This window comes from Zalophus californianus, chromosome 14 (assembly GCF_009762305.2).
Source record: "Zalophus californianus isolate mZalCal1 chromosome 14, mZalCal1.pri.v2, whole genome shotgun sequence".
Taxonomy (NCBI): Eukaryota; Metazoa; Chordata; class Mammalia; order Carnivora; family Otariidae; genus Zalophus; species Zalophus californianus.
Genome location: NC_045608.1, coordinates 77,226,982 through 77,245,545, shown reverse-complemented (window position 1 = coordinate 77,245,545; position 18,564 = coordinate 77,226,982). Strand labels below are relative to the sequence as shown.

The following is an 18,564-nucleotide window of genomic DNA, read 5'->3' as shown; positions in this document are numbered from 1 at the left end:
ATCCGCATGGCGACAGTGACAGCAAGGACACAGGCCCGGCCCCAAGTGTGGGTGCCACCCTGTTCCCTCCTGGCTCTTCCAGGAAGGAGAATGCTGTTGCTCATTCTCCACACTCACATTCACATTCCCAAACCCAGAAAACTCTCCGTTCCTGTCCCCGGGAGACCTAGGTCTGCTACATTGTTATACCTCAGCAGGAGACCGCCACCTGAGACAAACCTCAGTCCACAGATGAGCTCCTGATTGCTGCCCGGGAGAACCAGCTCTCCAAGCTTAAACAGCCCTTGCAGCTGGAAAGACTGGCCTAAATGCAAAACAAATGCGATTTTCCAGGAGCCTTCTGCGGGGGGGGGGGGGGGGGGGGGGGGGGGGGGGGGGGGGGGGGGGGGGGGGGGGGGGGGGGGGGGGGGGGGGTAACAAAGCTAAAAACGACGGAGAGAGTAAACCAGAACATTCTATGACATGCAATGCCTTACAAAAGGGCTCTTAAAACATACTATCAAGAAACATTCATTGTAAGGGGTTATTTGTCAAAGTTAAATAAAAATCACTGACTTTCTAAAGACAGGAGTGAAGGACTAAATTATAAAACAGCTTATTGTATTAAGCTAATTAAGGTTTATCATATCAGCCATCTGAGTTTTAGTTGGCACCAGAAAAGCAGGGGCAGCATATCATGCAACGTGGATTGCGATCTGCTTTGCAAGCAGATTTCTACCACACTCAGACACAAAACCTCTGGCAGTCGAAAATGATGTAGAATTGAAAACCAATTTTAGCACAGTGATTTGTAAAGAATTTTGTTCCATCATGTAAGCTATTTATTGGTATATCAGGCCGAGATTACATTTATCTTTATTAAATACTACACAAAGTATTCTGAGCTAACCATACCCTCGCTTCCCTTTTGCCAGCTTTATCACACACTGGATGCTCTGCAATCACATGAAAAAAATCCTTAACAATAAAAACCCTTGCATACTTGACACCCTTCACTGCAGACACTCTGCCCACCAACTGCCAGCACACAACTTCACATATTCTAAGATCCTCGGCATTTCTGAAAAGACTCCACTCTGTGCAAATCCAGGAGGAACAAAATCCCCTCTTCAAAGTAGGGACAAATGTATTTTCAATCCTGTCCTCTATGGGCTCCTCTTGACTGTACTTCTACCAAACCAGGACACAGACCGAGTTCTCTCTGTCGTTGAGATCATACTGGATAGGATTCTGGAGCTGCTGGCTTCCTCTTTGGGGAAGTTGCAGCTCTTTGCACCAGGAACCCCAAGGCAAAATGTTCAGTGTTCCCCCTGTAAGCGCTCACTGCCTTTGTTCTTCACTTTGCTAGACTCCTTACTGCTTTCTTCTCCTTGCTCCTCGAATACCTCTGGTTTTGGGGGGATGCATAAAAATGCCAGCTCGAATCTAACTGCAAGCTCTCTAAGACATCAGACATTTTCCACCATCCACTGCTATAAACCTTTGAGTTAGCAGGCATCTTTACACAGATGAAGCCAGACTAGCCGGTTTCCTCCTGGTACTGCATTAGCATTCCACATTAAAATGTATGCCACAAATAATCCAATGGCAAACTCACCGTCAACAGCCCCCAAAATCAATAAAAGCCATTCCACCACTTGCCTCGGAGTTGACAAACCTTTCAGGTTAACACAGAGCACAAGGTAAAAGGAAGGTGATGAATGAACAAAAGGCAAATCTACCTTCAGACTCCTCAAATCCTAAAAAGGAGGCTAGGCTGCCTCGATTTGGCCAAGTCCTTCCTTTTTTTTTTTTTTTTTCATCATCAGATAATGCTACATGTGTGCTGCTTTAGTCTTATGCAAAGCAGTGCATTCCCACAAGGCCCTGATGCCTACCATTCTCTAAACTTGCCTCTTTCCAGGCCTGCCTCTTTCTAAAGGACTAGCCACATGCGAGTTAATGAAGTCATTCTGATTTTGTCTTGATAGCAATACCATCATAAAGTCACTCTAATCCCATTAAACTTGGATAACATTAAGATATTCCTTCTCCACTCTGAGCCCCAAATTATCTCCAGGGTACCAATCCACTGTCCATCTGTCTCTGCATGGACCTTCAAATAAACACTTAAATTCATGCTCAAAATATCGTACTCACCTTGTGAACCTTGACCTTTTTGGAAAGACTTTGGCCCAATGTTCAGTTACTGTCACACGGTTGCATTCTCTGCAAATATGAAAGGGTTAAAAGCAGCCCCAGTCAACAGGCCTACAAGGAAAAAAAAGACAGCATGTATGCCTTACAGCATCACTGGAACGCATTTATGCTCATTTCCTAGAACAATATTGTTACCTTTTGGCCTTCATAATAGTCAGAAGTATCCCCAACACCCTTTAGTAGCTTCTAAAAGAAAAAGCACAAAACAGAACATACCCTGCAAGAGAAAAAAAAAAAAAAGGCATGCAAAGTAGCATTCTCCAGCAACAAACAAACTACCATTACAAATCCATCAGTTCATTTTGGTTTGGTTTGTTAAAAACACAGAGAAAGAGAGAGAGAGACTGCATAAACCAAGTGTCCCCACCCTAGCAAGGCACATTTTTTCTTTAATAAGGGTCAAAATCTCAGCTCCTTGTCCATCCCTTAAGCAAAAGAAAAAGGCAGGAAAAGCCCAAGTAATCTCAGACCTTGCAAACCTGCACATTTTTTTTCCATCTTCTCTACACAGACTCTTTTAGGGCTCCATTAGTCACGTACCAGTGCTGTGTGGTGTCTAAGTGTGCATTCACATACTGTGTTTGGGATGGTACCTTCCTGCAAGCTCCTCTGCTTTTGGCTGCCATGAAGGGAGGAAGCTGCTATCCCACTGTAGTAGCTCAGTGACTGCATTGTGTTCAGGAGCTGATCTGCCTCAAACCAGTTTCAGCCGGTTCTGGTCACCCTACATAAAAAAGCTATGCAACCCTCGCTGAGTTGCCAACAAGTCCCTGAAAATCATCAGCGCAGAGGGGATCTCGCTAGGGGTTGCTTTTCCCTTTTAGGTCTTCGTGAGAGGGAAGGTCATCGTGTGTCGTCCCCCCCCCGACCACCACACAAGCACACAGCCTTGGAAATGCTCACCTCGCAAGCACCCCAGAGCCCCTCAGGGCCCATCCCCCCTGCCCCTCCACCCCAAAGCCCCCGCAGACACTGTTTCCCCCTCCTTGTCCTTGCCCCACTTACCTCCCACAACCTGGCTCACATCTTTGTGTACGTGTGTGTCATGTGTGTTCTCTGTGTTGGTGGCTGACAAAGAGCCCCCAAGAAAGCAATCTATGTGTGTCTCCTCACACTGGGCGCGTCGGCTGCAGGAGCGGCCTCCCTCCCAGCAGAGCGTGCTGCCTTGTTGACCAGGCTCTTCTCCGCCTGTCACCCCCACCCCACCCAGCCCCCTCCTCCCGTCCCCCTCCTCGCTCTCTCAGCCCTGTCACCACCACCAGCAGACCCCCCCCCCCCCCGTCTCCTCCTCCTCCTCCAACCTTCTCTTCTTTCAAGCACCTGGGGGGGGGCGGTGGGGGGAGAAGTCCAAATCCCTTCACCTCGGGGTAGGAAACTAGGGATGCCTGGGGTGGGGAGGGGGGGCAAGTGAAGGGGCAGTGAGAAAGGGGCACAGAGGCCTTTAAAGAATCCTCTGCGCACCGCCAGCGCTGGAGGGGGTAGGAGCGAGCTCCTGCGCTCACGTGGCCCCCCTCTGAACCTGTGGGGCCTAGCGAAACCGGCTCGTCCTCGGCCCCCCCAAGGAAGCTGCCGGGGCGCGAAGGCCAGCCGTCCCCCAGGCCAGGGGGGACAGGCCACTGCGGTCAGGCCAAGGGGCCTGAGCCTCACGCGCTCGCCCCGGCCCGCAGGGGTGGGCCCGAGGGGCCGGCGCGCGCGCCTCTCTCCCGCAGCCCACCCGCGCGCCCCGTCCGGCGCTGCCCTCGCCCCTCGCTCGCCCCCGGCCCCCTCGCTCGCCCCCGGCCCCGCGGGCGCACACCCACCCCCTTCCCGGGGTTGGCCTTCGCGGCGGTCAAGCCCGGGCGTCTGGGCCGCAGCTCGGATGACCTTTGTTCAGCGCGGCGCCGCCGGCTGCTGCTGCTGTCGTCGGAGCGGCGGCGGCGGCTTCCATGTTACGGGCGTGTCATCTGCATTCCCGCGGCCGGGCTCTGTGTGTGCGCGTGCGGTGGAGCGGCCTCGCCGCCGCCCGCCGCCACCGCCGCCGCCTGCCGCCTCCCGGGCTGCCGGCTCCCGCGCCCCCGGGCCGCCCCGCCGCCGCCGCCGCCGCCGCCGCGGCCTCGCAGTGCGCCCGGCCCCGGGCCCCGCGCCTCCCCGGGCGGCGCGCTCTAGGCCGCGCGGCGGCGGCGGCGACGGCGGCGGCGGCGGCGGCGGCGGGGCGGCCCGCCACGCCGGGGCCTACGGCTGGGGGTGCGGGCCCTGCGGCGGCGGCGGCGGCGGCCCGAGCGGCGAGCGAACAAAAGGGAGCGCGGCAGAGGGGGAGGGGGCGGCCGGTGGGGGGAAGGGAGGATTCGGGGAGAAGGGAGGCGAGAGCGCGAAGCCCCGCAGCCGGCGGGCGCGGACGCCCGGCCGGCGCCGACTCCGCGGCTGCGAGGGGAGCCCCGTGGACCTGCCAAGTCTCGCCCATATGGGGCTGCTGGATGGCAGCTTCACCCCGGAGAGCGGGCTGGTGGTGCTGAGGGGATGGAGGGAGGGCTGCTTTTTTTTTTTCCAAACGACATTTCGGGCTCTCACCCAGTCCTTTCCATGGCCCCAAGCCGCAACTTACTCGAGTGGAAGGAAGCAAGGCCTCGCCAAAGATGGTTGAAAAAGACCGTGAGCCTCTACCCAGGATCTTGAAGCCAAGGTGGTGTTTTGTTATCCTCGTAATGGTGGCAAATAAGTAAGAAGAGAGCACGCTATCTTCAGATAAATTAAATCTGAAATTCTCCCTGGAGGTGGAAGAAGGGGTCTCCTCTGTTTTAGTTAGTGGTTTGGAGCCCTTTTCGCCTTAAACTGAGCCACAAAAGAATGGAAGACACCCCCTGGGGTGGGGAGAAAGCCCTGGTGTAAAAGACACACGTTTTGCTTTCAGAGAAAAAGCCACTGGGGCCAGATTGAAACATGGCATGTTCAGTTCTTGTAGGATTTTTTTTTTTTTAATGGGGGAATGATACTGAGTAAACAAGATGTAATAGCTCGGTCTTTACATTCAAGAAGGGAGATGGTACAGATACATACAGCAAGCACGTATTGTACATACAGCAGGTGGTCATAGCCTACAGAACGCAGAAAGATACATATATAAACCCCGTTGCGACCACAAAGGTGTGTATAATCGTTAACACGTCCAAGAAGGAGACAATATGTTACAAACAGATCAGGTATGCTCTTTATCCAGCCCTTGGTCCTGGGTGCTACCTCTTTCACGGAGGTGCACTCAATTGAAAGGCTTTTTGAAAGGAGAGAGAAACCCCATGTCAAGCTAATTGTGCTTGCCCTGGAACTAGGACAAAATGGAAGGGTCTGAAAAAAATGTCACCATAAGCTCTTAAAAAGGCTCACTTGTGTGTGAACCGGGCGGACTCTAAAGATAACTAATATTACTTGACTAGCACGGAAGACTCCCAGCATGGGAAGCTGTTGCTGTGTACTATATTTTAAATTAGATTAATTGGTTAATATTTGCAAAGTATGCTGAAAAGTTGTTATGGTTGGGGGGTTTTTTTGTTTTGTTTTGGGGTTGTTTTTTTTTTAAATCTCAGTATGCCTCTCCTTCGCATTAACTTCCATTGAGGAAGCCATTGTTCTCTATTATGGGGACACTATGATGTAAATTGAAAGTAGCATTTTTGCTATTTAAGACTTTTCATGTAAATGAACCGAATGATTGTCTCACGGAAGAGTGGTTGGTCTTTCATTGCAAACGGCAAATTGTTTGGAGTTGCACATAAATTGGCACACATATTTACACGTGTTTAGAAAGACCTCTGTAATCTGCAAATTTTGTCAGCCAGGGCATCACATTTATCGGTGTTACAAGACGATGAAACTGAAACTCTCATCTTCTTTTAGCCTGAAAACCGTGCCAGAGCTCTGTGGGTTGAGTTTCAACTTTACCTGGGCTCGATTTCATTTGAAAGGAGGCCTTTTTTCTTCTCCCAAAGGTGGGCCTTTATTAGCTTGCATGTAAAACCATTCCAGGCGTTGAAGAGTATACAAGGACCTACTTATCTCAAATCTTGATGCACTACACATATCCTGATATATGAAATTTCATAATGCACATATCCTAGTAAATCCTAGGTTCCCTAGATTTGGAATCTTCGTTTCCTTAAAATGCTCCCTTGCCCTGCCCCCATTCCTTCTCTTAGGAGTTGAAAGCACAGCACAGCAGTCTTTGAATGGTTACACGAATTGTATTACCAAACTAAAGTCTGGATTTCTTATTTTTATCATAAAGAGGCTTCAGTTGTACAACTGCCTCGTGGCCTCGTAATGCCAAATACTTTTTGAGCAGAGCTTTTTACAAAGCCCAGTATTTTGGTCAAACTCACTGGAGGAAATTAGTTTGAAAGCACAACTCATCATTTGCACAAACAGCGGCAGATAACATTGCATCTGCTTTTAAAAACCATAAACAACCGAAAACAAAAATAATAATTTCTTGCACATTGTCTCAGTTCTATTTTTACAAAGAGTATTTTAGAGAAACCCTTTTGCCAGGTAGACCAACAGTTAAAAGCAAAGCACCCATCCTACCCCATTCTAGAAGATCACTGAGTTTCACAACAGGAAAAAAAAAAGCACTATTTAGTGTAAGTTTTTAAAAAATGACACTACCCCTCTACCAAAAAATCAACACAAAGGTTCATTCTATTATTCTACATACGTAAGGCTATCTTGGGCACCATTCTGCTCTGGGCAACAATAGAAGTAACTTGACTGCGCGACTGAAATAAACGATTATTTGAGTGCTGTAGATAAGAAAGAACAGAACAAAGAAATCACATTATTCTTATGCCAACTAGAAACTAAAGGAATTCCAAATCCGTTGGGATTTTGTTTGTTGCTGTTTTTATTGCTAAGTCTCAATGTCTTAGCTTTTCCTCCAATCAGTATATTGCAAAATCCCAGCTTTTCTTTTTTTTTTAATCCTTTTGTGGTTTGAAACCGGCTTTGCAAGCGCATATAGATATCAGTCTACACGTAATACTTCACCTCCAAATTCCACTATGAATTCGGAAATTCCTTTGTTAGAGCACACAAAAGGTGTGTTCCTTGAGGAAAAGGAGACCAAAAACGAGAAGAAAAACCTTTTCTTTATCTCACCATCAAAAGGCCTTATAAACCACTCCTAAACTGGCAGCTTCCTGACCTGAGCTACCCATTTTTGACCTCAAAACTAAGGTCAGCCTAGGCAGTTATAGAGTTTAACAGGTTACATTTGCTGGCTTGTTTTTAAAGGAATGATTACACTATCCAACACTAGCCTTATAATTTAAAGGTCTGTAGCTGAGTAACCAGCAAAGAAAAGAAAATCCATCTTTTTAACATCAAAATATTGATAGAATCGGGATTTTGGGGGGTATATTTTCCAAAAACATACCCTTGAAAGAAACCATAATCAGACTTAAATTATTATTAGCCTACCAGAAATAGACTGAGGGGAGGCCTGGGAAAAGGTCCCCTTTCCTTTGTTAGTGATTTTATAAAGAGATTTTTCTGTAGCAAAGCCACAACCCCTTTCTTGACCCTTAGTTTGGAAATGCCTGCAAAGCCCTTTCACTCCGAGACCTGAATGTGGGGGAAGACGGGTGTCTGTCTGTGAAAAGATAAACTGGGGCATATTAAAAATTTCAAGAGTTTATTTGAGCAAAAATCAACTCAAATTGGACAGTGCCAAACCGGAAGTGGTTAGGAGCGCTCCACCTACAGGAGCCCAGGGAGAGACAGAGAAGGTGCAGAAACAAAGAAAGGAAATTATGTGATTGGCTACAGCCTACCGCTCAATCGGCTGTTTGTGATTGGGTGTCCTTAGCTTTTACATTATGTAACCTTGAGGTATTTACGGGCTTAGATTTTGATTTGCCTACGTGAGCCACCGTGTTATTCGAGCAGGTGCCTTCGTCTCCTGACCTTGTTTAATTAATTTAACAGTTCAAAGTTGGGCATTACCTAGGAGGCCCCTCAATATCTGAATGACTTCCTGAGTCCTGGCTACTAGATGGATCTGCTAAGGTTTATCTCCTACTGTCGCTTTAGGTCCTAACTGCTGGAGAGCCAGGCTTGCCCAAGGAAAGAGAAGGACAGGGACCAAGGAAAGTGTTGTTTTATGAACTCTAGAGAATTCAAGAAAAGCCAGACGTATGGAGTTTGGTATACCAGCATAGAAATCATCTTCAGGAACGGTGGGCCAAAGGGCAAGGCCTGTTGAGAATTGTGTAAGATCTCCTGCCTCTCTGTAACGTTTACATTCTGCCTGAGGATCTTTGAAAGGGACTGGTGTTTGGGCTTGTTTTCGACTCTCCAAGCCTAAAAGAAGGGAAGGAAAGCTAGGAAGGTAACTGACAAAAAGAAGAGCCATCAGTTAACCTTTCAAGGAGGAGAAGAGAAAAGGCAGGAAATGAGGACTCTGTTCCACTGGTTTGAATCTTCATCTTTGCATCTGCCCCCAACACCCCTACCAGTTAGCACAGTGCCTTGTACATGCCACAGCTGAAGTTAACTAGTTATTGGGATGCCTGGCTGGCTCACTCACTAGACCATGTGACTCTTGATCTTGCGTGGTGAGTTTGAGCCCCACGTTGGGTGGAGAGAAAAGGAAGGAAGGAGGGATGGTCGGGGGGGGGGGAGGGAAGAAGGAAAGAATTACTTACTTGACAATGAAGGAATGGATAGTAAGTTCATAGGCACCTAAAAGTAAACATGTCCCATAGTAAATGTAAGAGCTTTTGCCACTGTAGTGAATACCACAGTGTTTTGTCCAGAACCTCTCTTCAGGAGGTATGCCCCCATCCATTAGCTGCTGAGAACGTTGGCTGCTGATGACTCACAGCTGAGTCCCTCCCTGCAAACTGCCTTGGTACTGACTTGTGCCAGTTCCTGGGAACTGTCTCCACTAAGTTTGCCCCACCCCCTCCCCCCACTTCCCCCAGGCCCCCGTCCCAGGTAGCAAGCAACCCTTGTCTGGCTGATATAGAGATACAAAAGCCCTTTGGGTTACTTCTGAGGGGCCACCCGGTTCCAGAGCTCCCTGTGAATTGGCTGAGGCCTTGGTCTCCATAGCACTGTGGCTCAACTTCTCATTCCACCTAATCCTGTCTTCCTCACTCCCTCACATGTCTACCTCTAGAGATTTTCCAGAACCTGTTTCCAGGACACTCAGCCCTAGACACCCCACCAAACCAGACCCGTCTCCCCACTGACTCCACTCTCTGATGACTCCATTCCCTCTCGTCTACTCCATCACTGTGTGCTACGGATTCTACCTCCCAGGTATCTCGTAATTCCAGTCCCTCCTCCACATCCATTACCCGATTCAATGCCTGGCCCACCGCTTCAGCTCCCTTTCCCTAACTGATGGTTGTGCCTCCAACATGGCCAACTTCCAATACATTCTCCAGGAAACTTTCTAAAGATAACATCTTGCTGCCTCTCTGCTAAAACCTTTCCATTTTCCTCCATCATCCTTAGAATACGGTGCAGGCTCTGTAAATAATGCAACCCCTTTGCCCGTCCACATCCCTTGCCCCTCCCCTCCACCATTCCAAAATGCAGTCTCCTAGAACTTTTTGTTATTTGAATGAGACCTGATTGCTCTCACTGTCAGGCCTTCACCCTGCTGTTTCCTCTTTTTGGGAGATCTCCTACCCTTCCCCAACCTTCTTTGTCTAACTAACTCCCCTGTGCTATCTTTAGGCCTAATTTATGTCTCTCACTTGGAGAAGTCTTGCCTGACCTCTCCCCGCACCACACAAGCTGAGTTTGGGTGTCCCCAATGTGTGTCCCTAAATCGTCCTTTTTCCACACAATATTTGAGATGTATTTGGCTCTCTCTATGAGACAAGAAACTTGTGAGCTCAGGCACAATGATACTTTGGCTCACTGAGGTCTCTCCAGTGCCACCACACACAGAAAGACATTTAAAAATTAGGAATTCAGGGGCGCCTGGGTGGCTCAGTTGGTTAAGCGTCTGCCTTTGGCTCAGGTCATGATCCCAGGGTCCTGGGATCAAGCCCCGCATCGGGCTCCCTGCTCCGCGGGAAGCCTGCTTCTCCTCTCCCACTCCCCCTGCTTGTGTTCCCTCTCCCTCGCTGTGTCTCTCACTGTCAAATAAATAAATAAAATCTTAAAAAAAAAAAAATTAAGAGTTCAGAACAACAAGATTGATTAAACACCAATGGGGTTGTTGATTTTTTTTTTCAATGACATTTAGAGATAAGAGACGATCAAGTACTTTACAATTTTCGCTAAACTTAATGATACATTTACTTTTGCCAAAAGACCCAAAGCCACATCTCACTAGGGAAGCACTGGTTATTCCTGGAGAGGTAGAAAAATACAAACAAATGTTGAAAGATGAAAATATGACTGCAAAATAAAATACATTCATTTGTCAGCAAACAGTTGGAAGACGCTTAGAAAATATTGCTGTAGATTTGAAGAAACACGTATTAGAATAAATTACACAGTGTGGGAGGATTGCTCTACTGTTGAAAGAAAAGTACAGCTATTTCTAACATGCCGCTGCTTAGGGTATATGTTTGATCCTGTTCCAATGAGGACATTTCCGAAAAAACTTATTTTTTTATGAACCACTCAATAAAAAGTTTAGCAGAGAAGGGATATTCTCAACAACAGATGACTTCATTAGCCAAAATAATATATGCATATAACCTTTTTAAGGTTTATCATTTTTTTTTTTTTTAGTACTATCTACACCCAACATGGGGCTCGAACTCACAACCCCGAGATCAAGAGTTACATGCTCTTCCAACGGAGCCAGCCAGGCACCCAGGTATATAATTTTTTTACCTGTGTAACAACAACTAAAAAAACAGCTTCTGTACAGGAATTTAAAATTCTGGGATTAAAGTACAAAAATTCCAACACCCAAATTTACCACTGAATCATTCACAGATAAGCTACGGAAGCCAAGGAAATGAAGCCAGAAGTTTATAGATTGCTATTGTCAGGGAGGAAGAATTCCCTCTGCTCTTCAAGGTTCTTCTAGCTGGACTAAGAATAAAAATGACATGAGACAGATTAACAGGAGAAAATCAAATTTAATAGCATACATAAGGGGAATCCACACAGACTTGGAAGTTCCTAACAGTGAGGCAACAAGATGCTTAATAGGAGCTAAGGAGAGGGGTAGGGTCTGAGGATACAAAGGGGTGAAAAGACCATTAGCAGGAAGGTGAGAGATGTCTGGAAAACAAAGGTTGCTCTGTTATGCAGATAAATTTCTTTGGTAAAGAGGAATCTCATCTTAATACCTCTCTTCCTGGTACAGCAAGGCAGTTGAGGTTAGCTGGGTTTGGATTGCTTTTAACTTGAAATAATGCTCAAGCCAACGTGGCCCATCTTGGGGCAGCTGGCCCTTGTGAAGTTAATTTCATTTTTTAAAGGGGGGTAAGAAGGACTTTACAACCGTCCCTTTACAAGGAACTCTACTGCTCTTTGATTTTTTTTTTTTAAGATATTTATTTATTTGACAGAGAGAGAGCACAAGTGGGGGAGCGGCAGGCAGAGGGAGAGGGAGAAGCAGACTCCCCAGTGAGCAGGGAGCCCGATGCTGCAGGGCTCGATCCCAGGACCCTGGGATCATGATCTGAGCCGAAGGCAGACGCTTAACCAACTGAGCCACCCAGGCACCCTAAACTGCTCTTTGAAAACGATGCATGACTACTGGAATATTTTGTATCACACAATAGTTTGCTGTTATGCAAAGAACGTAAAGATGAGTTATTCACTGTCCTTTTAAAAAGAGAGTTTCAAATTTGCTGATCTTTGGGAAATGCTGTCTATAATATGCTATCTGGCAGAAATATTTTGAACAAAAAACGTTTAATCTGCCACTTTAAGGTAAAGAGAACATTTTAACCATGAAAAAGAAAGTGATTGCTTTCAGGAAGAAACTCATGCTATGGAGAGAGCATTTTAGAAACAGATGTTTGGAAATCACTCATAGTTGGGTGCTAAAAATTATGTATGAGTATTACCTTTGACAGCTATCAGATATGTACGCTTAAAATGTCATAAGCAATTTTCTAAACCGTTCACAACAATTCCCAGATGAAGAGTTTCAGTGTGCTTGAGACTATTTGTTTAAAATTTAAAAATGCAAATGCAACATCTTCCAATTTACATTGCAGGAACGATGGACTGACTTTGGGAAACAGGGATTCATCAACTAAATTTCAACTAAACGTTTTGCTTAAGTGGTAGCTGGAACTGAAAAACAAGCATTTTGAGGCGCCTGGATGGCTCAGTCGGAAGAGCATGCAACTCTTGATCTCTGGGTTGTGAGTTCAAGCCCCACGTTGGGTGTAGAGATTACTGTAAAATCTTTAGAAGAAAAGAAAAAAATGAGCATTATTATGGTATATGGTATATGGTGGAAATAATCAACCTCTTCCAAGGTACATAACTTTGTGAAGCATCTTTTCCCACTAGGACAGCATTGAAAACAACTAAGATTGGGGCGCCTGGGTGGCTCAGTCGTTAAGTGTCTGCCTTTGGCTCAGGTCATGATCCCAGGGTCCTGGGATCGAGCCCCGCATTGGGCTCCCTGCTCTGTGAGAAGCCTGCTTCTCCCTCTCCCACTCCCCCTGCTTGTGTTCCCTCTCTCGCTGTGTCTCTCTGTCAAATAAATAAATAAATAATCTTAAAAAAAAAAAAAAGAAAACTAAGGTTGAAATAAACCGAATTTAGAACAAGATTTTCAAATCGTTTTATCATAATACGTTATTCCAAGATTTCCAAAAAAGAAGCATGTTCGATATTCAGAATTTTAATGAGAGCAAAATACTTCATACTGCTACTAAAGAAAAGTAAATTTTTTTTAAAGATTTTATTTATTTGAGAGAGAGAGAACGAGTGAGCAGTGGGGAGGGACAGAGGGAGAGGGAGAAGCAGACTCCCTGCCTAGCGGGGAGCCTGACTGGGGGCTTGATCCCAGGACTCTGAGATCATGATCTGGGCCACCCAGGCGCCCCTAAAGAGAAGTAAATTTCAATGACATTGTTTAGTCCATCATAATTTTAACTTTCTTTGACTTCTATTTTTTGTGTAGAATTTGTATCATAATGACATATTAGCGGAGTACTCTTGGTTTTGAATTTATAAGTGCATATATGGGGTGACCGAGCAAGAGTTTAAAAGGCAGTAGGTTCAAAAAATGTCCTTGAGAGGGCTAGCTCAACTTCTCCTGGACACAGGGCAAACCCGGACTCCTTACTTTCACTGCACTAACAGTCTAGCTGCATGTGGTGCTGAATGAACCCAATCCAAGCATCGGACAAATAACGTCATCACACTCTTTTTGAGTTTCCATCTCAGCCTCTCCCCGAACATAAAAACTGCCTGGATTGCGTCACTCACAGAGAGTTCCTGGATCCTCCCTTTCTGGCCGTGCCTCTTCCCTGATCCTTCTCCCATCTTGTCCATCCCAGTGCAGGACATACCCCTCAACTGTAGCCGTGGGAAATTCAGAGCATAAACCACAACCAGTGAAGCTGTATCAGGCACTAAACACCACGCACACAGCTCAGGAGCTTTGCAGAGGAGGCAGTAAATAAGCCCCTCCCGGTGCCACCATCTGTCTAGATTCTTGTAACTGGTGCACCCTACTCTTACCTTCTGAACACAAATTAAGTCAAAGAGGAATAATGAAGGACCCATTCTCTTGGGGCATAAAATAAACCCTCTGGCCCCTTTTTGGCTGTCTCCCTTAATGAAATGATGGTCTGAAAGACTGTCTCTATTTTGGGAATTCTGCATGGGACACCTCTCACCAGCCCCTTCTTGAACTTCTCTCTTCCCTTAACTTCCACGAGGCTTTTCCCCTTTCCAAAAAGATCGTTCCTTCTCAGGCTTTCTTCTTAGCTGATTTTTCTGCATTCCTATGTTAAATATGGATTTTTTTTCAATATTTTTTTCTTTCTTTTAGTTTTTTTTTAAGATTTATTTATTTGACAGAGAGAGACACAGCGAGAGAGGGAGCACAAGCAGGGGGGAGTGGGAGAGGGAGAAGCAGGCTTCCCGCCGAGCAGGGAGCCCAATGCGGGGCTCGATCCCAGGACCCTGGGATCATGACCTGAGCCGAAGGCAGACACCTAATGACTGAGCCACCCAGGCGCCCCTCTTTTAGTTTTTTTTTTTTTTAAGATCTACTTGTTTTATTTTTTATTTTTAGATTTTATTTATTTGAGAGAGAGAGAGAGAAAGGGAGTGGCAGGCAGAGGGAGAGGGAGAAGTGGGCTCCCCACCGAGCTGGGACTTGATCCCAGGATTCTGGGATCATGACCTGAGCTGAAGGCAGACGCTCAACCGCTGAGCTACCCAGGCGCTCCAAGATTTATTTATTTTAGAGAGAGCAAACTTGAGCGGGAAGGGCAGAGGGAGAGGGAGAGAGAATCTCAGACTCGGCGCTGAGTGGAGCCCGATGTGAGGCTCAATCTTATAACCCCGAGATCACGACCTGAGCCGAAACCAAGAGTCAGGCGCTTAAATGACTGCACCACCTAGGCGCCCCAGGTTGTTTGTTTGTTTTTTTAAGTAAGCTCTACACCCAATGTGGGGCTTGAACTCATGACACTGAGATCAAGAGTCACAATCTCTACGGACTGAGTGGGCCAGGTGCACGTGAACCTCTTCTTTTCTAAATCTGCATCTGTTGGGTAAACACATTTGCACTCAGGGTTTCAAGCATCTACGCTGATGTTCCCCAAATCTATGTTCCTAGTGCTAATCTCTCCTCTAACTCCAGATCACAATAAATTGCCAAGTAAATTAGAGCAATCAGTGACGACCATTTTTAACTTAGGAGATCCAAAATGTACTTCTTCCTCTTCCATCCTCTGCCACCAGCATATGACTCAATGGCACCACACTCACTTCGCATCCCTTGTCCTATTACACTCCTCCTTCCATGTCCCAGGGGAGAGTGCTGCCGGTTCTTCCCACAGCCTTTACAGCATTCACCCTGTTTCTGTCTGCGTTGATGCCTTGTTTTCGGCAGTTGTCTATCACCTGGTCTCTTACAGAGACGTCACTAATCACTAACCTCCTTTTCTCACCAACAGCCCTTAAGCAACCCGTTTATCATAATAAATGCGGAGCAACTATGTTATTCCTTTCCTCTAAAAGAAAATGGTTCCTCTTGTCAGAAGCTGGCTCCCCAAACATGTCCAACACAACCTGTTGACAAGGCAAAGCCAAGTTCAAGGCTTACCATGGCAAGTAAGGGAGAACAACGCCTCGGAAGCTTGGGCAGTATCTGGAGTCGGGGGTTGGGGGGGGAGGTCAGGTCAGAGTTTATAGAGAAATGGAAGGTTGGCTTAAGGTGGGTCTCTCAATGCAGGAATTTGGCTAAGAGGTCTGAGAGTCCAGGATTGGTGGAAACAGCAAGGAGAGGGATTTAAAGAATTTTAGAGCACAAACGCTTGTGTCCTTTCCTTTGAAAAGCTGATGAGTCTTTGAAGAATTTCCTCTAAGAAACAATCAAACCGTTGGCTTGGGCAAGAGAGTTCTGGAAGAAGAAAGAAATGCTAATTAAGACAATGAAATAGCAAAGTAATGTTAATGCAGATACTAAGGTGTAGCTTAAGTTCTCAATGTATCTGCTGGGGTCAGGGGTAGCCAGTTGTCTTCCAGTCTGAGGTTCGGAGGCCAGGTGACCAGAGAGGAAAGGGAACATTTGCAGAAGTATCCCAAAGCCTTCCTCTCTGGAACCTACTAAATAATAAAGCATTTGGATAAATAAGAAAAATCTCTAAAAGGATCTGACCATTTTATCCTTCGCAAATCCAGAGTGTTGCCATAAAAGAGGGGCAAATCTTGCTGTCTGTAAATCCAAGACCATCACAGGACACCTGTATGATCAGGTAAGTAGGATCTGAGGGATGCACTGGGCAGATCTGGGGAAAGAATTGTGTTTTAACTTTTAGTCTCTTAACCTCTTGATTATTTTTTAAAGATTTTTTATTTTGGGGGGCGCCTGGGTGGCTCAATCAGTTGTAAGTCTGCCTTCTGCTCAGGTCATGATCCTCAAGCTCCCCCCCCCCACCGGCCGCCGGGGTCAGGCTCCCTGCTCAGCGGGGAGCCTGCTTCTCCCTCTCCCTCTGTGTTCTCTCTCTCTCTCTCAAATAAATAAGTAAAAAATCTTAATTTTTTTTTTTTATTTTTAACTAATCTCTACACCTAACGTGGGGCTTGAACTTCCAACCCCAAGATCAAAAGTCACACGCTCCACCAGCTGAGCCAGCCAGGCACGCCTCCTAACCTCTTTGTCTTGCGTTAAAATATTTCTGTTGCTTCTCCTAGGAAACTTGTCACAGTAGAAAAAACCTTCCTTTTTTATGACTGTTCCTAGCAAAGATGTGAATAAGCACTTAGAATTAAATAACAAAAGCCCATGAACAAATATAAAGCCGGGGAAGGCTTCCCTTCGTCCTAGAGTTGTCTCTCTCTGGGCAGCATTCGGAAAACCATCCTTTATCTGTTATCCGGGGCACTTTCCGACAGTGGATGCTGTAGTCCTGAGGTGTATGTGCCAGTGTAGAAACAACAGGGGCACTCACACTCAGGCCAAACTCTGATGCCTGCAGGATGGGATATAAAGCAACTCTTCCATCTGACGACTAGCCTGCCTTTAGAGACCCCAGTGGGACTCCAGCGTGGTCACAAAGGTCCCCTCCCAGCCACGCCCAGCGTGGAGCTTTGAGGCTGAGTTCCATCCTTGGGCTGTGCTCACCAATCCCCCATACTGCCCTACTTCATTCCCACTCTTTGTCCTTTTCCACGCAACCACCTGGACTTTGATAGGCATATGGCAGAATTAGCGAAGGAGCGGTTAACAGAACTTCAGTTATAAAGCGCCTGCTGGTGCAGAGCCCAAGGCTTGGAGCTAGAACTGGATCTCAGGGCCTCTGCAGTACAGTTCCTGCTCCCTCGGATGCTCTTTCCATTGATACTTACCTGCCTGGCCCCCTCCCTCACCTCTCCACTCACTTGTCACCTTGTCAGAGGGAGCTTCTCTGACCACCCTAACTAAAATGGCACCCTCACATCTTACATCTCCAGCTGGCCTTTGACTCTGCTTTATTTCCTCCATAGCATTGCCACCCCCTGGCTTTATTTTTAAGATTGCCAGATAAAATACATAGCATCTTCAGAACCTACTTATACTAAAAAATAATTCATCGTTCATCGGAAATTCAGATTTAACTGAGTGTCTTGTATTCTTTGCTAAATCTGATAGCCCTGCTTATATTGCATCTCTCCCTCCCACTCCAGTAGAAACTCCATGAGGCAGAGAGGTGGTCTGTTGGATTTGCTGCTCTAAATCCCCAACAGCTAGCGTTCTGGGGCCTCATCAGGCTTAGCACAAAGTAGGCACTCGTAAGTGTTATGGAATGAAGGAAGAAAGCACAAAGCGCTACAGCACCGAGGACTTAAGTGTTAACAGGGCAAAGCATGCCACATTCCCATCTGGCTTCCTCTGTCTCCTTGGAAAATTTTCAATTGTAACGGGGATTCCAAGGATGTAAACGTTTGCTTTCAGGTCCAGATACTGGATTAGGACCACCAGTACATACCAACCTGCCAAACCCCAGGCAAAGGACAGCTTACAAATCCTACTGACACAAATCTAAATTGAGCCATAAATGTGGCAGTAAAAACAGAATCCTTTTTTTTTTTTTTTTTTTAACATACCCCCTCCCTATCCATTCCTTGTCTTGCCAAGCATCCCCCATGGACAATCACCGGATTTCCTTCCCCAACTGCATTCATTCTGTTACTCCTTCATGGAGCTCTGGTTCCCATAAGCTAGAAAACAAAACTACATCCATCAAATACTGTCCTCAACAGCTAGTCTTTAAAATGCTTGGACGTGTCTAGGGTGATAGTTTGGGCAGCTTCATTTGATGTTCTGACACTGAGTATTGTTAGCTTTGACTCGGTTACTTAGAGGAGACTTTGTAATTCTCCCCCAATCACTCATGTGTATTTACTCAGCTAAGTAACTCTTGTGACCCGTGGCATTCCTCTTATGGGTCTTTTCCAGAGGCAGGAAGCCAGAGAGGCGGCTGAAGTTCAAAAAGCACACCTTTTCTACCCAGCAACAGAACACGAGTGCTTCTTGCCATGGTTTAAACTTGACAGTTTCCACCCAGAAAGAAACCAAGATTCGTTTTCTTCTGTCTGTTCTACACTCCACCCATCTGGAGAAAAGGAAAGGGAAAAACACACACACACACACATGCACACACTGGAAATCATCTACCTTTATATAAATAAATTGCCATGTATGTTTTTTTCTCGCTAATTCCTCTAAGCTTTGCC

General features: G+C 46.4%; 1 protein-coding gene across 11 annotated transcripts in view; it reads right to left on the bottom strand.

The window, feature by feature from the left end:
• The window catches only part of ZNF532 (zinc finger protein 532), a 104,738-nt gene extending 100,482 nt beyond the window's left edge, over nt 1-4,256 (bottom strand). For 2 of the 11 annotated variants that reach the window (XM_027575544.2, XM_027575549.2), the window contains exons 1-3: nt 3,999-4,203; nt 2,335-2,416; nt 2,140-2,250 (exon numbers count right to left, since the gene is read on the bottom strand). Coding sequence is in view for 2 of the 11 variants with exons in the window: in XM_027575543.1 (XP_027431344.1) it covers nt 4,063-4,126 (64 nt within the window). In the remaining 9 variants the exon portion in view is untranslated. Of the gene's footprint in view, nt 1-2,139; nt 2,251-2,334; nt 2,721-3,998 lie in introns of those variants that run through there. The other 9 variants (XM_027575547.2, XM_027575550.2, XM_027575543.1 and 6 more) reach the window with 7 other exon arrangements.
• Nucleotides 4,257-18,564: the final 14,308 nt, after the last annotated feature.